Source organism: Camelus bactrianus, chromosome 32 (genome assembly GCF_048773025.1).
Source record: "Camelus bactrianus isolate YW-2024 breed Bactrian camel chromosome 32, ASM4877302v1, whole genome shotgun sequence".
NCBI lineage: Eukaryota > Metazoa > Chordata > Mammalia > Artiodactyla > Camelidae > Camelus > Camelus bactrianus.
This window is the reverse complement of record NC_133570.1, coordinates 23,062,507-23,088,044: the sequence shown is the minus strand read 5'-3', so window position 1 is coordinate 23,088,044 and position 25,538 is coordinate 23,062,507. Positions and strand designations below refer to the sequence as shown.

At 56.3% G+C, this 25,538-nt stretch overlaps 2 protein-coding genes across 3 annotated transcripts in view; one reads left to right on the top strand and one right to left on the bottom strand.

The window, feature by feature from the left end:
• The window catches only part of MED15 (mediator complex subunit 15), a 36,182-nt gene extending 25,266 nt beyond the window's left edge, over window positions 1–10,916 (top strand). The window contains exons 8-17 of one of the 2 annotated variants that reach the window (XM_074355962.1): window positions 964–1,092; window positions 6,655–6,791; window positions 6,899–7,026; window positions 7,107–7,241; window positions 7,311–7,374; window positions 8,142–8,208; window positions 8,597–8,757; window positions 8,855–9,021; window positions 9,342–9,440; window positions 9,996–10,916. In XM_074355962.1, the coding sequence (XP_074212063.1) occupies window positions 964–1,092; window positions 6,655–6,791; window positions 6,899–7,026; window positions 7,107–7,241; window positions 7,311–7,374; window positions 8,142–8,208; window positions 8,597–8,757; window positions 8,855–9,021; window positions 9,342–9,440; window positions 9,996–10,132 (1,224 nt within the window). In that variant the 3' untranslated portion in view covers window positions 10,133–10,916. The remainder of the gene's footprint in view (window positions 1–963; window positions 1,093–6,654; window positions 6,792–6,898; window positions 7,027–7,106; window positions 7,242–7,310; window positions 7,375–8,141; window positions 8,209–8,596; window positions 8,758–8,854; window positions 9,022–9,341; window positions 9,441–9,995) is intronic. The other variant, XR_012503536.1, reaches the window with a different exon arrangement.
• Window positions 10,917–11,464: 548 nt separating this feature from the next.
• On the bottom strand, window positions 11,465–19,046 carry CCDC74B (coiled-coil domain containing 74B). The gene is made up of 10 exons (XM_074355952.1): window positions 18,986–19,046; window positions 18,075–18,159; window positions 16,222–16,622; window positions 15,093–15,137; window positions 14,148–14,207; window positions 13,208–13,370; window positions 12,259–12,448; window positions 12,105–12,184; window positions 11,956–12,027; window positions 11,465–11,866 (listed from the first exon to the last, which is right to left on the bottom strand). Exons 1-10 carry the CDS (start codon window positions 19,044–19,046, stop codon window positions 11,728–11,730), a joined length of 1,296 nt encoding a protein of 431 aa, XP_074212053.1. The 3' UTR covers window positions 11,465–11,727.
• Window positions 19,047–25,538: the final 6,492 nt, after the last annotated feature.

Here is a 25,538-nt window from a genome sequence, read left to right as displayed (position 1 = left end):
TCCCTGACCCCGGCCCCCACGTCCTGCCTGGCAGTGGAGCGTGCACCCTGTGCGGGGCGCCCCCGCTGCTGGGCCAGCAGCTCGTCTCCCAAGCAACATGCTGACCCCGGCAGAGGCCGGGACGTGTAAGATCATGGACAGTTAGCTGGGTGGCAGCACCTGCTTTCTCACTGTAGGGGAGGGCCTGTGTCTCCACTGAGCATCCACAGGTCTGCTGACCGCTTGGGGTTCTGCTCTGAGCAGAGATCAGTGTATCTTTGAAAGGGTTTAATATAAAATACTGTAATTTTTAGTCTCCTACAGCTCTGTAAAAGCAAGTCCAGTAGAGTGATATTTACATGGAAGACAAGATATTGTCACCAGGTTGGGGGTAGCTGTGTCCAGGGGCCGTCTTAAGATTTTTTTTAGCTCACTTCCTTGGTTTTCTTAGCCTTTTCTATTTGCAGTTCATTGAGCAGAGTGGGGACAGGGTCACACCTGAACCAAACGGCGGGTGGATAGGAGGCCCCCAGTGCAGGCTGGAAGGAGTCATGAGGAGGGTCACATTTGTCACCTGGGAGCCAGCTGGCCCTGTTTCCTTCTAGGAGTCGGGGCTCCAAGTGAGCTGTCAGTGTGCTTGGCCTAGCAGTCTGGGCTGTGCACGTGGCCTTGGGGCCATCGCTTTGCTTGCTGAGGTAGCTGGTGGATACAGCTGTGTGGTGACATCGTGTTGGGGCTAACTTCTTGCTAAAGTTGGGGGAGGTGGGCCCAGCCATGCTGATTCAGAGCCAGCTGGTGTGGGACAGTCCTGAGAGGAGCCCCAGATAAGGGACGGCCAGTCACAGGACATCAGCCAGTGAAGTCATGGCAATCCCACCCACCTTGTCAGGGAAGGCTTGGAGACTCGAGGCTCCCACAACAGTGGGGGGCGCTCTGCCCTCTGCCCTGGGTGTCTCCAGATTGTGTGCTCCCTTCTTCCCTCAGGTCCGAGCTCCGATGGTGGTGCAGCAGCCGCAGGTGCAGCCCCAGGTGCAGCAGGTGCAGCCCCAGGTGCAGCCGCAGACAGCAGTGCCAACAGCTCAGGCCACCCAGATAGTGGGGTCCGGAGTCCAGGTGAGGGCCCCGAGCCTAGGCTCCCATAAGCGCCGGCAGGTACACATCCCCTGTGCACAGAGCTGGGTCTCAGACGCTCTACAGCGAGGGTCCTGGTTGGATCGGGGCTGGTCCTTGGAGTCCTCGGGTGGCCGCCCTGCTCGGCCGTGTCTGGGCCCCAGCTGCGCTGTGCTCCTGTGGTTCCCACCTCTCCCCCGCCGCCCTGCGTCTTCCTCTCCCTTCTTCTCCAAGAACACGTTGGAGAGGAGAGTGTCGCTCTCTCTTTCTCGCGTCAGCTCTGAGCACAGGGCTTGGTGGGCAGATAGTAGCTCTTGAGAACCTGGGAAGGGCACGGAGATAGTGGCATCTGTCTCTGGTGGTCACTCAGGCTTGGCTGACGTATGGCCCAAGCCCATCCCCTGCATATTGGGTGTCAATGGGATGGAGGAGGCCTCCTGACCTCGTGGCCTAGTGGAGGTGACATCCTCCTCAGTGTCTGGAGTTGGAGGATGGGCCTCGTGCCTTCTCCGCGGCCCCCTCCCACTCGTGTCTGTGTCCAGGCCCAGGCCTTGTACTTCCTGTCTCTGCCCAGCGGTGGGGATGCTGGTAGTCTGGCTCGGCAGAGTGTCGGCTGTAGACAGAGCAGATGTGCCGGTTGACGTGGTGAGAAGCCTTCAGCTGGCCCGTCCGCCCCAGCGTTGCCCTGCCCCGCTCACAACCGGTGTCTGCCGAACTACCCTGCTGGTGCACAGGGCTGCGTGTTGAGCACCCTCTGGATGCCGCGAGTTCCACGAGCTTCAGGGTGGAGGCTCAGAAATGGTCCTTCCTGATCCCGGCCACATTGCTCGAGTCCGCGGGAAGCTGCCCGAGGGGAAGTGTGCTGGCTGAGGGCCCTGCAGTGTTTGAGGGTCACTCTGTGGTCACAGCACTTGGTTACCAGCTAAACTGGATGTGTGAAACACGCTACGGACGTCGCATCTGTAGCTGGAGCGGGTGGGGGTTGGCTGCCCTGGGTGTCCCCTGTAGGGGGTGGTGTGTGGTAAGGGCGGGGACGGTGGCCACAGAGTGACCTCCCACCCTGCAGGAGCCAAGGCCCTTGCCACGTCTCAGGAGGTAGGAGAGGGGAGTCTTGGCCCTCCTTGCCCTTGACCTCGCAGCATCCGTCCTGAAGCGAAACCTCTCTTCTCACCCCGTTTCTCGGCGTTGGGCAAGCGAGCAGCCCTGGAGTTGACGTCTTCTGATGGTCCAGGCCGTCCTGCTGGTTGTTTGTGGCTTCCAGCTCAGGGAAGCTGGCCTCGCTGCATGGCTCTAGCAGCAGCGGGGTCCCTGGGCTGCAGGAGACCCCAGGGTGGGGGTCTCTGGATTCACAGCCTTCCTTTGCAGCCTGGGTTGGCGCAGTGGACGAGACAAGGTTGCAGCTGTTCTGACGGGAGGTGGAGAGGCACATGGAGGACCCTTCAGAGCCATGTGCTGCTCTCCACCGCTTCTTTCCAGTTCCCGGGGTCTCTCGTGTGGCCTTTTTCCTGTTGGCATTACAGCAGGTGTGGAACATTCTGCCGTGATTGAAGTATGTGGGAGCGGGCAACAGGCCCCCCACCTGGAGCCCCAGGGTAGTGTGAGCGCTCCACCCACCGATGCCCCAGTTTGTGTCTGGTGTGTGGTGCTGGGTTCTGCAGGCAGGGTTCGGGTCCGACAGATGCAGGGAGGATGCCTCCCTTGCCCCTGCGTGAGGGCTGCCCCGCCTCACAAACCAGCTCAGCCTCCTGGGGTAGGTGTTTTGTTTTTCCACCGATCAGTCTTGCTTCCTTTCGGAACCTGCTGTGTGGTTTTCACTTAGTTCCTTCCTAACAGTTTGAGCACATGCAGGCCCTGCTCTTCAAGGACCAGCCCCCAGTTCACACCCCAGAGTGAGGGTTCCCGCCAGTGCACACCAGGCCAGCCTAAATGCTTCCAGAGTGTAAGTGGCCAAGGACAGCGGTCTTAGCACGTGCTGGGATTCTGGAGCCTGCGGGCATCTTGTCCGTCCAGGGGCAGCCCTGACCCATGTCCTCGTGGGCAGTGCATCTCCTCACAAGGGCAGGGCCTCAGGCAGAGCCCCTCTCCCGGGTTGCAGTTAGAAAGGAACGCCGGGCCCTGTATATGCTCAGAGGAGGGGAAGAGAGTTGGAGTTCAGGCCCCAGGCGTCCTTGTCAGGCACGCACTCCTAGAGGGGAGGTGTCCACCTCTGGGGGGAGGGTTGTAACAATGGTCCAGCCACTCTGCCCCGGCCCACCCTGGAGCCTGGTCTCCCAGAAGCACCACCCCAGCCGCTTGGGTCTGGCCCTGCCGGCTCTGTGCACCCATCCAGGGTTGGAAGTTTGTTGAAGGAGCAGGAAGTTCTGGATGCAGCATTCCCAGCAGCTCCTCCAGATTTCAAAACCTCGAATGGCCTGGATGCCGTGGGCTTGAACGTGGAGGCCGGCGTGCCTCCCAGTCAAGGCCTCTTGCCCAGGGCGCCCCTGCCGCATTTCTTCATCGTGATTGCCTGGTCTGTTGTCCCTGTGTCCTCAAGATGATCGCCAGTAAGATATCCCGGTTCCCGCCCACCGTCTGCCATCCAGTTGAGTGCCACTCCTCTGGGCACACAGCCGTCTGCACAAGTAATCCCAGGGCAGTGTCTAGGGCCCCCGGCAGCTCGGGTCCCCAGCGCCTTCACGAGGCCCGGAACTGGTCAGCAGCCGCCTTCACAGTGGCTCCCAGAGGGTCTGGCCGGGCTTGTGTGCGGTCTCCCCCAGCTTGTGGCTCGAGGGGATGTGAGTGCGTGGCTGGGCTTGTCTTCATCTTACTGAGCGGGACAGCTGGTCCCAGCATGTTGGTGTTCTGATGAAGGCAGAGCTGAGTGTCGTTTATAGTTTTTAGTGTTTAGATGGTTGTGCTGCTGTCGTCTTCGGGGTCAAATCAAACAAAAGCCAAGTGAGTACTTTTGCTTTTTGGTGCCGTGATGTCTAGTACTGTAGCCACTGGCTGTATGTGGCTTTTTAAGTAATTAAAATGAAGCAACACTGAAAGTTCAGCTTCTCAAGTTTCATTCAGTTCTATTTCCAGCGCCCAGTAGGCCTGCGACACAGCTAGTGTCCGCCGGGCTGGCCGGCTCAGATCGTAGAACAAGTTGGTCCATCATGGCCACGTTCCGTCAGGTTGTGCTGTTTCCAGTGGAGAGTGTAGAATTTACTTCCTGTGCCTCCCTTTGTAGGCAGGTGCAGACTCCTGTATACATTGCGCTTTCTCAGGGATGCAAATTCCTGGCCATCTGTTTTCACGTGGAACCTGGAATTCTTCCATGGCGTATTCGGTTGTTTCACAAATACTGTCACGTGTGTTCATGGGCCAGGCACCATTCTAAGATTCCGACAAAGAAATGGTGACACGGCGCCCTCATCTTATAGGCTTTCCATTTTCATGGGTTTTCTGTGAAAACCTCAGATTTGCCAAAACGTTAAAATCCAGTTTCTGTTGCGGGGCGATGCATCTGTCATCCCAGGAGGCAGTAGCCCTGCCTCCCCGACAGCACGCATGCGGGCACCACCACCTGCCCGAGCATGGCTGTCCCGGGTGAGGCCTTGCCAGTGGGGCGTGTTGAGTTTTCACCGTCCCTGCCGCCCAATCCTGGGGTCCCCCCAAATGCGGATTGACATAGTTTATCACAGACAGTGGCTGACTCTTTGGAATCAACGTCCTTTTGGGTGGGTGTAGGTTGTGGGAAGAGGTGGTGGCGGGAATCTGCTGGTAGGTAGGCTAAGAGACAGGTCTCTGGAGGAGCAGAAGCTGAGGGCAGGGTGCTGCCAGGGCCACAGCATGACGCGAGATTGGGCTCGGGCCTCAGGTGCCCCGGCCCCGCCACGCCTTCTGTCCCCGGTGCTGTCCCCTTGCCCTGTCCCTCTGGGGTCTCAGCTCTGTCACCTCCAGCTGTTGCATTTCCTTTCTTGCCACCTCTGGCTCCGCGTCCATCAGGCTGGGGTGACCATCAAGCTGGGTTGGTGGGTGTCGGGGAATGACTTTAGCATCAGCACATAGGGCTCATTTTTACAAAACAATAAACCCCTCAACATTCTGCCTATGTGATACAGGCCTTGCTCTCAGTTCTTTGTGCGCAGACTCTCGTTTGTCCTCAGCGCAGTGGGTCAGGCTGGAGCATTTAGGGGTGCCCTTCCTCATGGCCCCTGTGTGGTGGTGAGCATCCACTGGTCCCCCAGCAGCCCCTGAGGCCAGAGGCACCACCAGGGGCGCCACCAGACCAGGACACTCAAAGTAAACCCTCAGGTGGGCTCCACGCTGCAGTCTTCCTGCCTCGGCCTGTTGGTGGGGGCCTGGTTGCCAGGGATCAGGCCTGCTTCCTTCCCCAGCCCCTCCAGGCCAGGCACTCCGGGCACTCGGCTGACCATGGAGCTGGCTCCAGAGTCATGTGCAGCTGCTCTTGCGTCTGTGTTTCTAATCCAGTCCCTCCCTAGAAAAGAGAGCTGATTCCAGGACACATCGTGAAAACATAGCCGCCCCACAGTGTCCCACCTGAGCTCCCCACTGCTGGCTCCCCCGGACCGTGACACGTCTGCATGGCGCGTCCTGTGGTTGCTGCCTGCACACAGTCCTCAGGGACGTGCTCAGCAGCCACTGTGCCTGCCTGGTATTGCTCCTTCCTTGTAATAAATTGGGTCCAAGAAGACAGGACAGAAAGTGGGCCCTCCTCATCGGCCTGTGTTGACATGTGGCTGTCTCGTCTGTCTCAGCCTCTCCTCCGACCATGTTCCTCTCCTCCTACGACGTCCTGTGGCTGTACCTTTGTGTTGGGGTGGGGCTGCCTCCCAGGCCTGGACAGCTGTGACTAAGCAGGATTCTGTGCCTGGCACAGGGCCCAGCATGGGAGTCAGATGACATCCCCACAAGCATCTTGTGTCTTTGGTGGAAAGTAGTGATTTCACACATCCTCGTCCCTGAGTCCTGGGTGTGTGGTCTCCTCCCCCGGTGTTCACAGACCTTGTCCTAGTGGCAACAGTGGAGTGGGGTCCCCCGTCCCCCCGCACCCACCACGAGGACCGCAGGGAGCAGAGTGAATGGCTCCACAGATGAGGAAATGCCTCTAGGGTGATGTCTAACCTCACGTCCCCAGTGAGGTCTGCCTGCCCTGCAGGGGCTGCTCAGCTGCCAGGCCAGGTGTGCCAGCGAGGGCACCGTGGGGTAGCTCTGCTCCCGTTAGGCAGGCCCAGGTGGGACATAGTAAGACATGGTCTTCCCACGGCCCTGTAGCTGGGCTTTTCCTTGGTGCCATCAGAGCTGGGGTCACCAGTGGCCTGTGGGGTCTCATGGAGGCTTGTGGGAAACAGTCCTGCCTGTCACAGAGCCTCCCCTCCACAGGCTCCCACACTCCCACACTTCCTTTCCCAGCCCAAAGTCCCCTTCTGCCAGCACCTTGGTCACTGTGTGCTCACTGGCACCCATGGGTCGGGGCATGTGCCTGTGTCTTTATTTGAGAGGTTGGGTGTCGGAGAAAGGCAAGGGTGGGCGGGGCGGGGTGGGCCCGGTGAGTAGGCTGAGCCCCTCCCCCTGCAGGTCAGCCAGAGCAGCCTCACCATGCTGTCCTCACCATCGCCGGGCCAGCAGGTGCAGACCCCGCAGTCGATGCCCCCTCCCCCACAACCATCCCCGCAGCCCGGCCCGCCCAGCTCGCAGCCCAACTCCAATGTCAGGTAGGCCTGCCGTGTGCCCCTCCTCACCTGGCTCCCGGACGCCTGCTGGTGCCCAGTGCCTGCCCGATGCCCCAGCTCACAGCGCTTCCTTTCTTCGCCCACCGCAGCTCCGGCCCCGCCCCATCCCCCAGCAGCTTCCTGCCCAGCCCCTCACCGCAGCCCTCCCAGAGCCCAGTGACGGCGCGCACCCCGCAGAACTTCAGCGTCCCCTCCCCGGGACCTTTGAACACCCCTGGTAAGTCAGGCCTGGGCCGGGTACGGCCCTCGAGGCAAGGGCTGGCGGTCTGGGCCGCGCTCACGGGCCATGCCCTGCAGTGAACCCCAGCGCCGTCATGAGCCCCGCGGGCCCCAGCCAGGCGGAGGAGCAGCAGTACCTGGACAAGCTGCGGCAGCTCTCCAAGTACATCGAGCCGCTGCGCCGCATGATCAACAAGATCGACAAGAATGAAGGTGAGGCCGGTGCGGCGGTGGGGGACCGGCGGGCGCCAGGCCAGGTCTCAGTGCCCCCTTCCGTCCCAGACAGGAAGAAGGACCTGAGTAAGATGAAGAGCCTTCTGGACATCCTGACAGACCCATCCAAGAGGTGAGCTCTTCCCCAGGGCCATGGGGAGGATGGGGCACCCGCCGCTCACAGAGGGTCCCCAGTTGCTTGGTCGGCCCAGCCTAGGGCACGTGCTGGGTGACAGTGAGTTTGGAGAGAGGGTCCCGGGGCTCTAAGCGCCTGGCCCCTGCCTTTGCCAGCACCTCACCTCTGCCCAGCTCCAGGCCGCCGCTGACCTTGACAGGCCTCAGTCTGACCATCAGCCCTGTCTTGGACTTGCTGGTGGTCTTGGGCTGCTTCTGTTGCCCCATCTGCAAAAGGACACTGCAGCTCACACTGGCTGTGGGTGAACCGAGATGGGGTCTTGAGAAGCACTTGGAAAACAGTGGGCACACACTCATGTCCCTTCCCTCGGCCAGCGCCACTGCCTGCATGTGGACTGGCCTTTGGGTTACTCCCTACGCCTTGTCTCAGGCCAGGCCCCCTCTCTGGAACATCTTCCCTGTTCTGCTTATCTGGGTAGAATGCTGGATACTGAGGAATGGGCCTGTTGGAACTGGACAGCTGGCCAGGCCCTCACTGGGGTCATGGGGTTGGGGGACAGGGGCCTGGGCCCCTTGCCTTAGACTCTGGGTTTAGGAACAGCAGGTGGAGTGGCTGGGGTTCCTGAGGAGGGCTCCTATGTCCAAGGCCCCCAGCTCAATCCATCCAGAGGCGGCCAGACGATCAGTGATTGGAATGAGAACGTGAGAGCTGCCGGCTCCCCTGTCCTCCCACACAGAGGGTCAGCCACATCCTCTCGCCCATAGGTGCCCCCTGAAAACGCTGCAGAAGTGTGAGATCGCTCTGGAGAAGCTCAAGAATGACATGGCAGTGGTGAGTGGGGTGCTGTAGCCTGGCGGTGCTTGTAGGGCCACAGGCGTCTCTGAGGAGGTCGGGGGAGCCTCCAGTCAGAGTTGGGCCAGGGAGCCCTGCCCCAGAGTCCTCTTCCAGGTCCAGTGGGGCAGGAATGGGGGAGAAATTGGCCTCTGGCTATGGCCCTACAGAGCATAGGTTCTCACGCACAAGAGAGAGAGAGCCCGGGGGCTGGGCTCCGGGGAGGTTGAGGCTGCATCCGGGGAGGGTGAACAGGATGGGCCGTCCTTGCGGGGGGTGGGGGAGGTGGGGGGAGCACAGGGAGTCTGGTCGTGCCTGAGGATGAGCACCTTGGGGTCTGCAAAGCACCCCCCTGGAGCGGGCTGCTGACCCCGCTGTCCTGTCCTAGCCCACGCCCCCTCCGCCCCCGGTGCCGCCGACCAAGCAGCAGTACCTGTGCCAGCCACTCCTGGACGCTGTCCTGGCCAACATCCGCTCGCCAGTCTTCAACCATTCCCTGTACCGCACGTTTGTGCCGGCCATGACGGCCATCCACGGCCCTCCCATCACGTGCGTACAGCCCGGGGCTTGGCTCACGGTGGGTGGCAGGCAGCAAGTCCTGGGCCGCAGCCTGGCCCGGTGCGGTCACCAGGGCTACCTCCTCCAGGGCCCCGGCGACGTGCTCCCGGAAGCGGAGGTTTGAGGAGGACGAGCGGCAGAGCATCCCTAATGTGCTCCAGGGGGAGGTGGCCAGGCTAGACCCCAGGTTCCTGGTGAACTTGGACCCTTCTCACTGCAGTAACAACGGCACTGTCCACCTGATATGCAAGCTGGGTGAGTGCTGGGCGGGGGGCCACCTGCTCACACCCCAACCCCAGGCCCTCCGGAGCCTGCCCGCTGTCCTCCTCGGTCCCCACCCACCTGGCCCACCTGCTCTGAGGGCTGGGCCCTGAGCCCCCACACTCTTACCTCTTCCACTCGTGCAGCGGTGGTTCTGCTGGCCTGAGAGGCTCTGGGGTAACCTGGAAGTCCGGAGTCAGGGACTTCAGCTTTGCAGCCTCCCTAGAATTTACCGGGGCATGAGGGGTGCTGGTCGGGAGCAGGACTGTGAGGTGAGGCAGGCTGGGTCACAGGTGTGACTTCCTGTGTTGCAGATGACAAGGACCTCCCCAGCGTGCCGCCGCTGGAGCTCAGCGTGCCTGCTGACTACCCTGCCCAGAGCCCGCTTTGGGTTGACCGACAGTGGCAGTATGGTGAGTGAGCCAAGGTGGCAGCGGTGGGGCCAGGGCAGGTGGCTCCAGGCTTCTCTGCCTGAGCCCCAGCTCTGCTGCGGCCCATCCTGGCTTCTCCGTGGTGGACAGGAGCAGTCACCCTACGGTTGGGAGAGCAGGGTCTCTGCCCCTGTGGTGTCCCTTTGCCTGTTGTCCTGCAGTTCTGGGGCAGCTTTGTCCAGTGGGTGGGTGTTGAGCAGGCCCAGTGGTCCCTCTGGGCCTCTGCAAGGCTGACGTTGGGGCACAGATGGGTGACATAGCCCCAAGGCCCAGAGAGAGCCCTGTTGATGGGGGCGGTCCCCCTGAGGCTTAGCTGGCCTGTGGAGAACCAGGGTAGGGACCCCGAGGCTGTCCCAAAGGGAAAGCCCCGGGCTCCAGACCATTCATAGTTCCATTCTCTGTTGGTGTGCAGTCTTGTGGGGAAGCCAGCCACCACCCCATGGCATCTGGGAGATGGTGTCCCTGGTCCCCAGGGCTGGGGGCCAGGCCAGGGTCCTGGCAGGGAGCACAGCGCTCACAGCCCCTGCTCTGTTGCAGACGCCAACCCCTTCCTGCAGTCGGTGCACCGGTGCATGACCTCCAGGCTGCTGCAGCTCCCTGACAAGCACTCGGTTACGGCCCTGCTCAACACCTGGGCCCAGAGTATCCACCAGGCCTGCCTCTCAGCTGCCTAGCCACCACCACTGCTGCATCTCGGGCTGCCCACCCACCCACCGGGGACATCAGGGCAGCCGGCAGCCTTGTCAGGGCCACGTGTTGGACGTTTCTAGATGCTGGCTTCCTTAGAGAGCCTGGGCTTAGGTTAGCTTTCCTGCTTTTATCTTCTGCCTTGGGGACCTGCCAGGCATTTCCCACACTTGGACAGAACAGGACAGGCGGCTGATTGTGGAGGTGTGGGGCGGGGCCCCCAGGAGTCGGACATGGCCCAGGCCCTGTGCTCCTCGGGCTGCTGTCCCCGTGGCCTCTGCAGGGCCCGTGTCCCCCCTCAGTAGCACAGAGTGGAGACTGAGGTCTTGTTGGAGCCTCTATGTGCACCAGAAAACCCTTCTAAGTTTCTGTGGGGGAACACGCCAAACATAGGAAATCCTTAAAACACACACAGGATCCTCTGATCAGTTTTGGGTTCAGTCCGTGCCACCGTCAGCATGTGGGGCACACCACAGGGTAGCTCCAGGATCTGCTGGAGGGAAGGTCGGCCTGGGCTGTGAGTCCCCTGCCAGTGGTTGGGCCTCATACCCCACGGGGCCACTCAGCCCTGTGGGGATGCCTGGGGAGCAGGGCGTCTGGGTGGGTCCTGTGTCTGGCCCCAGGCCCACTGGTGAAGCGCTGGGGCCCGTGCTCAGGGCAGGATGTCGTCCTCCGCCTGCAGAGAGTGAGGGCTCCTGGCAATGAGTTCCCCCTTTCTATGTGCGTTACCGTGTTGTCTGTGGTTCTTACAATAAATTTATTCTTCCCGTGTCTTGTCTTGGATTCATCACTGTGTCCCCATATCCGCAAGTCAGAGGCCCTTTCTGTCCAATGCTGGGCCCTGTCAGGGCTCAGCTGCACTGAACCTTGGAGACGGCCATGGAGACCCAGACATTCCTCATCCTGGTTCACCCCCAGGCTCCCTGCTCCCCAAAGCGGGACAATGTGAGATCAGCACTGAGGATGTGGCTGGTGGGGCCAGGAAGACTGTCCTGCTGGGCAAGGGTCAGCACCGAAGCAGCTGTTCTGACAATTGAGGGGGGCGGTGTGCACCCATCACGGGGTGGCGCCCTAGCGTCCTGGACCCACCGATCCCCCATGGCCATGGCCCTGGCCCTTCACAGAGGAAGGCAGGTTGGGTAGGACCGCTTACCAGCTGTGTTTGTCTGTAGAAGCAGGATGGTGTGTCACCCCTGTGTCTAGGATGCTGTGTGGGCTGTGCCCTGGATGAGCAAGGGGGCCGCCTGGCAGGCCCCTCTCTGCAGGGAGCGGAGTTGGGGGCACACGGGGCTGCATAGCCAGTGAGGGGAGAGACACGATTGGGAGAAACGAGCTTTATTTCCCGTCTTCAACAGGTAGGGTCACACTTAGTTTAAAATAATGAGTTTGTGTAAATGCAGAATAGCAAAATACTGGGCAAGAAAATAAACCATTCCTCAATTCTGAGACCAAGTGCTTTATCTGCCACAAGTTTGTGTATCTGGAATGAACGTACTAGAATCCTAAAGTGCTAACTAGAGGGTGAGCATCTGCAGCTGCCGGTGCGGGCCTGGCCCCAGCCCGACGCATAGGCGCCGGGCGCTCAGAGCACAGAGCGGTGCAGCCGCCGGCTCTGCACCACCTGCAGCCTCTTCTGCCGCTCGGCGAAGTTACTCCTCAGGCTCTGCTTGAGCGCAGGCAAGATGGCACGCTCTGCCACAGGCACCGGGCTCAGGAGCAGGCTGGGGGCAGAGGGCGAGTCAGGTGAGGCCCTTCCATCCCCACAGGCACTGGGCTCGGTCTGCCCACCTCCTCTGCCGGTGGAACTCACCATTTCTTGGAGATGCCCTTGGTGGAGACCCTGGGGAGCTGCGTGGTCCCTGGGTGCAGGGCCTCCTGGTCCCTGGGGAAGGAAGAGTCCCAGTGACTCCCAGACAGGTCGGCCCTGTGGTGACAGGACGGGCCACGTGGGGCACTTACTTGGGAGAACTTGGTCCAGCCTCCTCAGGGGCCGCCTTGGGCCTCTGGCTCCCTTCCAGGAGGGCCTTCAGGTGCTGCAGCTGAAAGGTAGGGAGGAGAGGCCAGGTGGGCGGGGCTGCAGAGGGGCCAGGGCGCCTTGCAGGCCAAGCCTCACCTCTTGGGCCTGCAGCAGGTTGGCGTTCCACAGCTGGCGGATGACCACTTCGCACTGCTGCAGCGTGGCGGGCTTGCGCAGGTGTGGGGGCAGGCTCGTGGAGGGTGGGGTTCCTGGTACCTGCTTGCCCCTGTGCTGACTGCCCGCCGCCAAGGTGGCCCCTGGATTAGAAATCTCCACTTCTCTGTCTCTGAAACAGGCATTACTGCAGCCCAGAGGTGGCTGGCCAGGAGGGTCTGGCCACACCGCCTCTCAGGGCAGCACCTGGCCTCCTGGGGGCCTGGCTCCCTCCTGCTGACCAGGATGCTCCAGGTACCGGGTGGGGCGCTCTGGGGTAGCTGTGACCTGGGCACGTCCCTCCCCTCTAGGTACACTGAAGAATCAGGTGTGGTTCAAGCTGCCTGGTTCCCTGGATCCGGACCCCAGACCTGGAGGGGCGGTGGTTGTGGGGGGTGGGATTTAAAAGGCTGAGAAGCAGGAGCCTGGCCTGCTGGTCACCCTACCCAGGGGACAAGAGTCCCCTCCTCGAATGTGAAGTCCAGGCTCACTGCTCTTTCCAGCAAGTCCCAGGAACTTGAGCATCACTGGAGCCTGGTCCTGCTCTGGTCTGCAGGCCCCGTGCCCTCCTGTAGCACACCCAGCACAGTTCATGGGATGGGACAGGGCGCTGGATTCAGGGTTCTCTTGGTGAAAAGCAAGCTGATTTGGAGGCCGAGATACTTTGTTTCTGTTCTTTGAGAAAATGGTTTAAGGGCTGCTGCCCTCTGGTGGGCTCAGGTCAGTGCAGGGACCCTGCAGGACCCCCCGGGCAGCAGAGACTTCAGTGCCCACCAGAAGGGGGAGCCCGGAGTATGCTTTCACAGCTTGCTTCACGCTGGAGACCTGCCCATTGGGAGGGCAATGCAATGGGCTGGTTCCAGGGTGTCCCGTGGGGTGCTGGGAGCCTTACTTGGCCAGTCCCTGCACCCCGAGGGCTTTGTCCAGCTTGCTGCTGTGAAGCAGGGCAGCAACCGACAGCTCCTCCTCCAGGTCCAACTTCTGGGGCATGTCAGCTTTCGAGTCTTGCTTCTTGGAGAAGCTGGGCTGGGGCCTGGCCTTGCTCTGAGAGTTGGCTGCGAGTCAGACCCAGATGGGGTCAGTCACTGGGCGCCCAAGGGTTCCCGCCCCTGCTTTGGTTTCCTCTCTGTAAAGCAGAGATGGTAACAGACCCCTCCCAGAGGCACAGATGAGGGAATGGGGGCCAAGCCCTTGGGGACCCTGCACACTGGTCAGAAGCAGCTGCTGTGGCTGGGGACAGCCCCACATATCTCACTGGGCGGTCTCCTCGCAGACCTCGGTAGAGGCCAGGGCAGGGTGGCCAGCCACTGTTCCCTGATTCTGAACCCCATTTCAGGTCTGCTTTCCAAGGACAAGGCCCCTCGCCACGTGGGTCCCTCTTACAAAAGGCAAGGCCCTTCCTGGAAAGAAAGCCCCGTGTTCCAGAGGCAGAGTAGAAGGGAGGCCCTCGACGGCCCTCAGTGCAAAGATGCCGTAAATCCAGGCTCTGTGGGCAGGGCCAGGCCACCCGCATCCTGCTGGCTCTGGGGGACACGCGAGCAGCAGGACCACTCAGGTCTCCTGTCAGTGGGCCTGACTGTCCCCGGCCTCAGCTCCCTCTTGGAGGTTTCAACTCACAAGGCACCTGGGGACCCTCTTTGGTCCTTCAGCTACTCCTTAACCCCAGAGTCCACAGGGCCTGGCAGAGGTGCTCCTCCACGGTCTGCCCCAAAGAGAACTGCTGTGCCCCTTCAGCTCCCTGGTCAGTGTCCCGCTCTGGCCATTTCAGGCCTAGGGGCCCCGGCGGGTACTTGCTTTTCCCTGACTCAGCGCAAAGGTGCTGGCACGCTCACCTGACACCGTCGTGTTTGAGATGGACTTGTTGGACTGAAAGCTGGAACTGGAGGTGCTGCCTGTGGGGGACACACAGGGGTCAGCCCGAGGTGGCAGCAGCAAGACTCCTGTCCTGGCTTCCTCAGTGCTGTGAGCAAAGGGCCAGGCCCACCTGTGCCCACCTCCTGGCCTGGCAGGACCCAGCCCTCCCCCACAGTCCGGTGAGGCAGCCCTGGACCCTGCCAGTGCTGGAGGGAGCGGAGGCCCATGGAGCTTGGGATGCAAGCAGCAGCGGGCCCTGAATGGGCGCACAGGGGACCCTCACACTACAGGACTGGGACCACTAGCTGTGCCGCCCAACCAGAGAAAGGCCCCCACCACCCCATTCCCTGCGTGTCTCCCAGGAAGAGCCCTGGGCACACCCCAGACTGGGGCATTCCAGGCTGGCACCACTGACCACTCAGACCACCTCCCAGTGTCAGACCTGGCTCCAAAGGTAAGGGCGGAGAGGGAGCCCAAGACTCGGCCTGGGTGTCCCTGGGCTAGGCGAGGGGACAGGCAAGGTGGGTGGGCCACAGATGAGGATGTGCCCCCATGTCACTGCAGAGGTGACAGGGAGGGTCCAGGAAGGAGTGTGCCCAGGGCATGACGGACCAGAGGTACGGGGTTGGGGCCAGCCACAGCAGCAATCCCAGGAGAGTGAGGTCAGGACAGGTGGTGGGTCCTGGACAGCCCCCCCTACTCCCAGCCGCTCTGCCCCTGCCACACAGACCTCAGGCTTTGGGCACCCCAAGGGGGGGCCTGCCATGCCTGGGTGCATGACATCACCCAGACCACAGCTGGCAGCAGTGAGTCTGTGCCTAGCCCACCCCCCTCCAGGATAGCTCGCATGGGCCCAGGCAGTCTGGAGGGCTGCTCTCGAAGGCAATAACTTTCCCCCAGGCTCCTGTGAGCCTCAGTCTTACCTTTCTTCTGCGGCTTCTGATTCATGATTAGCTTATAGTGGAGATCTGAAAACAAGCACAGGCTTTCCTTGTCATCTCCGAAGCCACGGCCACTTTGAGAGAAGAGGCTTGGCTTGCCCTGACCGCTGTCCCTGCTGAGCCCCTAAGAGACTCTGCCCCATGGGCTGAGCCTTTGCCCCAGGGCCCCATGGTCAGGAATGCCTCTGGCTATTCCCTGAGCCAGAGATCCTGCATGAGCACTTGCCCCCAAGCCCACACCTCCATCATGACGTCTACAGGGCACCCTCTGCCAAGCAGGGCTCAGGCGCTGGGGGAACAGGAGCGAATCAGGACGGCCCAGCCCTCCAGGGGCCCCTGGCTCAGGATAAGCAAATGTGCAACCATCAAGTGATGCCCTGGACAGGGGCTGGCCACATCCAGCCTGGGCATCAGGGAGGAACTGGGATGACAGTCAACAAGACAAGGGAGGACAGTTCTTAGAGCTTTCTGAGGTGCTCTTCCCGGGTTATAATCCTCAAATTTGTCTTTAATAAAATTATCCATTTCTTTCTTAAGAAGAAGACGGCGGGGAGGGGAGAGTCCTGACTTAATGGATACTCGGTGGTGGACTTGGCACCCCAGGGAAAGGCAGCAGGAGAAGCCAGGGGAACATTGACCAAGGCAGGACTACAAATGTGGGCGGAGGGGCAGAGTCCCATCCTGGAAGGCCTGTACGTCTGCTATGGGCCTGGCCCCTGGAGTGAGGAGCCCCCAGGGGTGTGAGGTTAGGAAGACCCTGCCCTGAGAAGTCGCGTAGGCACAGGGCCCAAGGTGTCAGGAATCCTTCGGGGGCCCCTGATCTGGGTGTGCTCAGGTTGTGAAAATTCACTAAGCGAACTTTAGGGGTATGTTTCACTTCTACACATTTTTAAAACGAGGCAAGCCTGACTCTGCCTGGAGAGGAGAGGCGGGCCGGGTTATCTGGGCCTGGGGCAGTAATATTGTGGCCACACCGGCCCCTGCCAGATGGGCAGATCGCCCACGACGACCAGGGCTTGGGCCTGGGGGGGGGGGGCTTCAGGGTCTGCGTCTTCCTCGGCCTGCGTGCGCTTCTCGGTGCCGAAGGCCCCGGCCCGCAGCCCGGACTCACCCTTGTTCTCCCGCTTCAGGTGCTCGATCTCCTCGTGGAGCTTGACCAGCGTCTCCGAGTGCTGCTGCTGCAGGAACTGCAGGCTCTTCTCCAGGTCCAGCACCCGCTTCTGCGCCTCGCTGAGCCCGAGCGGCGCGCCGTACTGCCCGGGGTGCGGGGGGACCGCGGGCAGGCGGGCGCGCGGGCGCGAGGCGCCCCGGGAGCCCGGGACCCCGGGGCTGGGGGGCCGCTGCCCGGCCGCCACCCACAATGTGCTCATGTAGCTGCCTCCGCCGCCGCTGCACGCCCACTCGGTGGCCAGACTGCCGCGGCTTGGCGCCGCGTCGCCATGGAAACGGGCGCCCCCGTTGGAGGCCTGCGTGCGACGGGGCGGGGCCCGGGCGCTGGGGCGGGGCCGCGTCCTGGGCTGTGGGACGGGATTGTGATGGGGCGGGGCCTGGGTGCTAAGGCGGGGCTGCGATGCGGCGGGGCCTGGGGCGGGGCGGGGTTGCGATGGGGCGGGTCCAGAGTGCCCGGGGCGGGGCCGTGGAGGGGGCGGGGCAGGGCGCAGTGAGTACACCTGACTTAACAGGCACCTTCTTAAACCAAAGAGAATTGTCTGCCTTTACAGTAGGTCTTAATATTTAGTTTTGTTCACTGGTTGTGTTTTAATATTTTACTTTTTGAATAGACGGTACGATTACAAGCTCAAAAATCAAAGGAATTCCACTTCTAATAATTGCAGAGCCCTAGCGCTTTATGAAATGTGAACTAAATACATGAAACAGCTGTCGGCAGGCACTGGGGTAGAACAAAAAGCAGGCGGAAACTGGAGGAAGTTAGCTCTTGAAAGAGGGCTGATTTTGCTTGAGAGCTCTCTCTCGTCATCCAGACCCGAACAGGAAGCCACAGGCTTATTGGCTGGAGAGGGCGGAGGATGGAGCTTGGGGAGCCCCGCTGCAGCTGCAAACGAGAGGGGCACTGGGAAGTTTGGAGCTATAAACTCCTTTCAATACGAGGCTGGCCTGAGATGCCAGATGTGGGCAAGATTCCAAAGATCCCAGGGCAAGACAAATAACTGGACACCAAAATAACAGAGTAGCTGCTGCCAGCTCCCAAGGGGATCGAGCTTGGAAACTGACAAGAGAAGCTTGGTAATGCCTCCGTTTCCCATTTAAACCCCAAAAGGGCCACAGCTTGGGAATAAAGACTGTGTTCTAGAAATAAGGGATCTGCACTAAGAATAAGGACAAAATCAAAATATATGTGTCCTAATGAAACGTAGAGGTTCATGGTGCTCTTCCAGTAATTCAACTGCCTAGAGAACAAACTTCAACACGCTCCAGAGAATGGTAACAGAGCCCAGAGTCTCAGTGACACATTATCCACGATATCAGAAACACAATCATGAGAACCAGACATGGAAAGGAACAAACAAATGTGATCGAGTCAACAAAGTCCAGGTTCAGTCAACAGAAACAGATCCACAAATAATTCTAGACAATAGAAGTCACATAAAAGTACCGAATATACTGAATTTATTGTAAATATGTTAAATAAATGTTATAAGAAATGTTAGAATCTGCAGAAAAAGATGGTTATGGTGATTGAAACCATGGAGAATTTTAAAAACAATTGGAAAAACATATTTTAGAAAGGAAATCCTAGAACTAAAACCACATCAGAACTTCTGGTTTCCTGGTCCGACATGCAAGGAACTTGGACATCATCGTTCCCACCAACACAAAAATAAAAGAGCTGAACAAACTGAAAATCAGTGACTCTTCTGAGACTCACCAGAGCACTGAGATCACAGGGCAAACCTCTGCCCCAAACTGGAGAGACAGACAGCTCGGTACAGAGTCACAACTTACTGCGTAGGATGCAGAGGCCTCCACAGCATCCGGTACCAGGACCGGAGAATGTAAACTGTAATTGCTGTCTTGCTGATCTGGCTCACTGTGGGCAAGTTAAAAAACCCAGGGAGTCCAGTCTTAAGCTCTCTCCTGCCCCTGTGGTCCCACCAGCTTCCTACAGGGAAGAACGGGTGCAGGTGGGCCACAGGCACTCAAAAAGATCCATCCACCGCGGTAGAAGTGACTCAAACACGGACGATAAACCCGAAGTCCATCCTGCACCCCCATCCCGAGAAAGGAAAGGGTGGTACCTGAGCTTTCTCTGTGTTTGCCTACTTATACTCAGACACTTATGGGTAGACTCAGCTTTGTCTGCCTGCTGTGGTTTTGGGTTTTGGGGGGCAGGTGGTAACTAGGTTTATTTATTTATTTGTTATGTTTATTTTTAACAGAGGTACTGGGATTGAACCCAGGACCTCGTGCATGCTAAAACATGTGCTCTACCACTGAGCTATACCCTCCCCCCATCTGCTGTGGTTTTTAACTGTTTCTGTTTAACAGGACCCTGGCATCCATTTTGCAACTTGGTTTATGTCTTAACAGCACGTCCTAGAGAACATTCCAGCGAGTTCAAGAGTTCCTGTCTTTGTTTTTTATTCCACAGTATTCTCCCGGCTCTGTTCCTCCTTCTGCTCTCCTGGGATAAGTAATAGTGTTCCTGTTCCAAATTCACACTGTGACGAAGCATCAGAGAGGATATCCATCTCTTTACTCCCTTGCAAAGTGGGATGTTATGAATATTTTAATGTTATCACACATTTGAATCATATCTCATTAATTTTCATGCCTCTTTAGCACGCTTTCAAACAGGATGCTACTGGTCCAAGGAAAGAGGGGGCTCCATGGATTAGAAGAGGATAGAAACACACTGGCGAAGTGGGGAGGGTAGAGCTCAGCGGTGGGGCTCATGTTTAGCACGTACAAGGTCATGGGTTTGGTCCCCAGTTAAACTGAAAATAATAATAATAATAAGTAAGCCTAATTACCTCCTCCACCTCCAAAAAAAAGCATTAACCCCCCCACACACACATTTGCAGGTGTGCAGGCATGTGGTGTATGATAAGCTGGTGGTGAAAGGCTGGCTCAGTTGTTCACAGTGTTACCCACGTGTCAAAAGTAAAGTTAGATTTCTACTAGATAAAAAATAGATAAACAACAAGGACCCACTGTATAGCACAGGGATATATTCAGTACCTTGTAATAACCTATAATGGAAAATAATCTGAAAAAGAATATATGTGCATGCATAACTGAACCACTGTTCTGTACACCTGAAACCAACAGAACACTGTAAATCAACTATACTTCAATTTAAAAACAAGTAAAGTTATATTTCTATACCCCACCATGCACAGCAATAAATTCCAAGTGGATTAAGAGCTAAATGTAAAAATCTAATTTATAAAAATTAGTCCTGTATTAAGAGAAAATATTTTTAAAGTTGTTTTTAACATTGTGTTAGGAAGAGCTTCTTTAATAAGGCACAGAACGCTGGAACCGGGACAAAAAAAAAAGGCTGATAATTCTGACTCTATAAAAATTTCCTGTGCTTCCAAATTAAGAAGACAAATAAATAACAGGCCTGGAGAAAATACCTAGAACACACGTAACAGAGAAAAGAGAAGTATCTAGATTGTGTTGCCAGTTCCTACACATTAAGAGACAATATGGTAACAGGTACAGTGACACCACGTAGAGTGAAATGGCTGAGGAACAAGTGAATGAGATTATGCAGGGGAGAGGCTGAGGAAAGGAGAGTTACCAGGCGCCTGAGAAAAGTCATTTCTCACGGCCGACCTCTCCTTTAACATTTTAGTTTCCAACAATTAAGGCGAAAGGAAAAGTCGTTGTGGAATGGAATTTTCATTGGCTGGCAAAAGAAGATGCACAAATTTCTCGGGCACCAAATCGGAGGGATTTTGCTTTTGGTGGTTTGGATATGAAACACTGATTTATTGAATATGATGGACGACATCTTCAACAGAGCTTTTCCTGAGACAGGCAAGTCAGACGGACACGTGTTTTAACCTTTGCTTATTTTAAATGTATGTATTCCTCAATAAAATTAACGCGATATTCCCCAATGAAGTTAACACATAATCAAGATTTTCAAAAATCTACCAGGCCAGGAAAGCTTCTGTCTTCCCTGCCCCTCTTCACATGAGCACTCTGTATTCCGGGCTTTTCCTCCTTGTTACCACCATAGCTTTCAATGAGAGGCTTTTGCTTTTCTGTCTTGATTTATGAAAATGAACCACTTTCTCTGGGCTCCTGTGCTGAGAGATGAAGCTTGAACTCACAAATATCGCCAACCCTACCTTCTAATACAGTCTTATTATTATCATTAGCTTCCCTATTATTTATATTTGTAATCTTCACACCTTCATTTTTTTTGTTTCCTTGACTTTTTTTGTTTAACTGAAGTACAGTCAGTTACAATGTGTCAATTTCTGGTGCACAGCACAATGCCCCAGTCATGCATACACATACATATGCTCATTTTCATATTCTGTTACATTAAAGGTTAGTGCAAGATATTGAATACAGCTCCCTATGCTGTCCAGAAGAAATGTGTTTTTTATCTGTTTTTATATATATGGTTAACATTTGCAAATCTCAAACTCCCACATCCATCCCTGTTTCCTTGTCTCTTGGCTCCACTATCTGTGAAGTAAGGATGTAAGGTCCTCTCTTTTGCCTTTTCAACCCTTCTCATTCCTAGCTCACAACTTCTATCTCGTTTTCTTTTTTCCATCATCAAGGTTGATAATGTTACACCATTCTATGACAATAATGAAATATATTGTACTTTTTCTATATGTTGATTTTAAAAGGTCAAAGTCAATCAACATGTTATACTTCTGTTTTCTTAGAATTTCCACTTGCCTTGTCAGGACTTGAATTATCTCATCTCCTCGTTGCCTGAAGTGATTCTCCAGGGCACAGTCAGCCTCTCCAGTCTCTTGTTTCCTGGCCGTGTCCCTCGTAGAACCCTGCGTCTCCACCACCATCTACACCAGCTCTCCAGACACAGCCATCATGAGAGGACTTCCTTCCTCGCCTCTCTGGATAAAAATCTACTCTTTTCTGGATCCCTTGCCTTGTTCCTTTCTTGTACTTACACTCTGGTGTTTCTGGAGCACATCCTCAATCAAATTCTCAAGAAAGGGTGTGTGAGCAGGTTGATCTTCTGAGATTTTTTGTGCCTGAAACAGTCTGTTTTGCCCTGAAACTCCTCTAATAATTGTGTATGAAAGCCTGGATTTAAAATACTTTTCCCTCAGCATTTGAAGTCTATTCAGGATCTTTTGTCTCTTCTGGTCTGATGCCAGTCAGATGCTGGTTGCTTCGTGGGTAAGCTGGTGTTTCCTTCTCCGTGAGGCTGGTCTGATCTTTCTTTGTCTTTGTGTTCTAAGATTTCACAGCGATGTTCCTATCTGCCTGTCTTCTTTGTTCATGGTGCCAGCACTCCTTGGGATGACTCAGCCTGGAGATTGAAGTGTTCCAGCTCTGGAAAATTACTCCCATCATCTCTTTGAAAATTTCTCCCATCCTAGTAGGAATCCCTCCTGGCCAAATGCTGTGCCTCCCAGGCTGAGTGACACACCTGTGTTTATATTTCCATTTCTTTGTGCTTTTCCTTTTCTTTCCGGGATATTTACTCCAAATATTTTCTTCCAATTTCCCTACTTACAATTATATTTTCTGAACTTTCAAAAGCTGGGTTTTTTGTTTTGTTTTTTTTTTTTTTTGCATCTGTGGTTTTACTTAGACCACATTGATGGATTGTTAGTATCTGTAATCTTCGATCTTTCTGGTGATACTAGAGTGTGCTATTTTAGCCAGATTTCCTCCAGGGTCCTTTTCTCGTCTTATTTACCACAGTGTCTTTTTTTCATGTTGCAGACATTCCACAGATGCCTGGTCATTCCTGGGTGTCCGTTCACGGGTAAGAAGAAATTAACAAGTAGGTGGCCAGGAGCCAAAGGCAGACTTCTCAGAACTCCCTGTTCTTACACACAGCCGTCTGGAAATGATGCCTGATTGATGTGAAACTACGAAGTGTGATCTGAAGATGCCACAGCCCCGGCATGGAAACCCACTGCCTGCCAGGAGAACTGTCCAAACCCAGACAGAAATATGTGTCACGGAACTAACCCTGGGTCCACTCGCCCACACAGTGAAGCCAACCTCCTGACCCGGGTTGGGTGAAGGAAAGTGCAGTGTTTACTGCAGGCTCCAAGCAAGGAGTCCAGGCAGCTGGTGCTTAAAAGACCTGAACTCTCCAAAGGCTTTCAGGGAAAGGTTTTTAAAGTCAAGGTGAGGGAGGGGGGCTGTGGGGGTGTGTGAACGCTCACTGACTTTCTTCTGATTGGCTGGTGGTGGGGTCATCGGGAGTCAACATCATCAACCTGCTTCCAGCTGGTCCGGGGTCTCTGTGTTTGTGGATAGTACAGGGTTAACTCCTTCCACCTGGTGAGGGTTCAGTATCTGCAAAACAGCTCAGAGGACAAGGCTCAGAATATCAGCTACAGCCCTTGGGGAGGAACTTGACTTTGTTTTATGGCTAAATTAATGGTCCTTGACTTTGTTTTATGGCTAAACTATGATTATTTTGTCTTGCTTGACTGTTTCCCTTTGTTTCTGCTTTTTCTTACTTCTCTGACTGACTGTACTCTTTGGAACTTGGGGAAGCCTGGGAGGCTAAAGGTTTTCTACAGACAAGAGGCAGGTGGAGGACACAGGGTTCTGTCCCAGGAAGGCCCCTTGGGATCCTGCCCAGTTGCATTTGGGCATCATCCCAATTGCTACCCTGACGACGTCACGGGTGCAGCTTCCCCCAGCAGCCCTGCTTCCACCTGTCCTCTGGCTCTGAGCCTTTCCCCAGACTGACCCAGCCCTGCACCCTCCTTCCCCCACCTCCCCAAAGACCACACTGGACTGTGGCATTGGCAAGGAGTCAACATTTATTGAGCTAAGCCACTGGGATCTGGGGTGGTTTGTTACCACGACCCAGGCTAACTTATCCTGACTGGTAAACCCCATTCCTCCTCAGTGAAGCCAACTCATTGAAAGTCTCTTCCTTTTAAACAGGAGTGTGTAACCAAGCCATCTGAGGGGCCATGCATTCACAGGGAAAACAGCAGAGGGACGCAAAGGGAACAGAGAGGACGCCAGGATCAGAGGAGAATGTTTGTCCTACAGCGGTGATTAGTATCTTCAAAGAGACGATCCTGGACCATCGCACTAAAAGAAGGTACCGGAGAAAGGAAACAGCACAAGAGTAAGAAAGGTCTTTTGGAGACTGAGGATACAGTGGAAACTCATGAGGAAATAGATACAGAAATGGTCACAGCAGCTTCCCTTGTAAAGACCCCAAGCTGGAACCTACGTTGGTGGCCTTGAGCGGGTGAAGGGTGACGGGTGTGTCCCACACACGTGGTACGGCTCTGCCCCGGGACACCCCAGGCAGTGAAGAGGGTGGACCCTTAATGTGTAGGACAGCCTGGAGGATCTGCTGGGAAATGGTGCTGAGTGGGAGAAAGTCCACCTTGAAAGGGTACAAACTGAGTGATTCATCTACAGACCATTTGTGAAACAGGTCAGTGCAGAATCAATCCGAGGCCTGTGCGGTTCCCAGGGCAGGGGTGCTGCATCTAGAAATGGCAACACCGCCTCCTGGTGGCAACATTGTGTATCGCAAGTGTGACCTTAGAGCAGCGGGGCAGCCTCTGCCTGGACCGAGTGACAGACAACAGACATCTGCCCTCAGGATGAAACAGACACTGTGGGTTCGGGGCGGATAGGTCGGGAAGTGCCCTCCCCGGTGGCTGCGAAACCCTTGTATGTCAACTGTCAACGCGAGTTTTCTAATAGCCTTAGAATATTGTCTTCTCCCCCACGGTCACTGTCAGCAAGCTATATCCACAGACAGACAGGGGTCCTCGGAAACACAGAGACAAATCACCCTGTAGCTGAGGAACCACCATGAGAGTGGAAATGAATCTCAGAAGAATGTTTTCTAATTGGAATTCCAAGCTGATTTACATAAAAGAATGTCAAATGGGAGCCGATCACCATCTTTTCAGCCACGCCTGAGGCTGCACCGTGGAGGCACATGTCCTGTCTTCCACCCGCTGTGTTCATAAAAGAGCCTGGAGTTCCTGTGCGTTAATCACATTTCATCCTCGAAATAAATTCCTCAAGGCACGTGTTCTTACATTTGCAGCTGACTGGGCAGGGGAAGCCGTGTGCAGGAAAGGACTTAAAAAAATAATCTGACGGGAAAACACACATATTGTGCATGTCTTCATCTCTCTGGATTGCTCTTGTCATTTGTTGGGTTTTGAAGATTTTCTCCTGTGTTTTCTCCTAACAGTTCTAGCGTTCGCTCTGAGACCCAGGTCTGCGGTCTGATATTGGACGGGTCCCTCCCAATGCAGACGCCATGTGTTTCTGGTTCAACGTGAGACGGAAGAGCCCCTTCCCCTACCCTAGTCATTTTCTGCTCATGAACAAATTTGTCCAAGTAGTTCATACTTTGGTTCCTGAGATGAGGAGCTGGATGTGGTACGGTCGGTACAATGTTATTTGTCAAACGGCTGTATTTACCGGGCGGCTGCTGTGTGCTTGCTTAGCGCTGGAGAGAGAAAGTCTAATGCTTGTCCTTAAGGAACAGACACACTCATTGGAGATTCAGTCACAAGTATTTACTTATGCAGCATCTTGAAGCGTCCAACGCCAAGCAGGTGACAAAGAAGTGCCTCTGCTTTTATCTGTGGTTGAGCCCGGGAGGCAGAGGGAGGTGAGGGCCGAGTGAGGCAGTCTGCTGTTGGGGGGAGGAGGACTCAGCAGGAACACCTGGGCTCCCGGAAGGGGCAGGCGGGCAGTGAGGGCATTTCCGGGTGGTGGGGCCCAGGGAGGCAGAGAGCGGGCGACTCCCACTTGGCTGGCTGCCTAGGGGCTTATTGGAGACTTCAGATGCCCAGACCCAGGGCTTTCCAGAGGACACAGATGCTGGGATGTTTCTAAGTGCCTCGTGGGAAACAGGTCATGAAAGACAGTGGGGCCAGCGTATGCTCTGGGCCGGGGATCTGAGAGGCACCCAGACGGTGAGTCGGGGTGTGGAGGAGTTGAGGGGTGGGCAGTTGGCACGATCCCCCCACTGTAGCCTCCGGGAGGGAGAACCCCCTTCTCCAGCCTCACCTCCAGGAGCCTCCCCTTTGTATGTCTCCCTCCAGGTGCCCCAGCCTGGCTGGCCCCTCTGCGAGGCAGTCTCCGTGGCTCATGTCCCCCAAGAGCCTCCCTTCTGGCATCAGTGACCCGCTACACCTGTACTGTCTTCACCCCTCAAGCTGCTGTAATTGTTTTTACAAAACTTGGGTGACCTCCAGCACACACGGGGGCTAAACAGCAGGTTTG

What these genes read in the sequence shown, in the direction of transcription:
- CCDC74B (XM_074355952.1), bottom strand. Translation starts at nt 19,046, where the DNA reads ATGACCTTGTACGTGCTAAACATGAGCCCCACCGCTGAGCTCTACCCT. An exon ending in AGGCCTCTGCATCCTACGCA is followed by an intron (nt 16,623 to 18,074) that starts GTAAGTTGTGAC and finishes CCCACAGCCCAG; the next exon opens with GACGCGGCCCCGCCCCAGCG. An exon ending in GCTGGACCAAGTTCTCCCAA is followed by an intron (nt 12,028 to 12,104) that starts GTAAGTGCCCCA and finishes TTCCTTCCCCAG; the next exon opens with GGACCAGGAGGCCCTGCACC.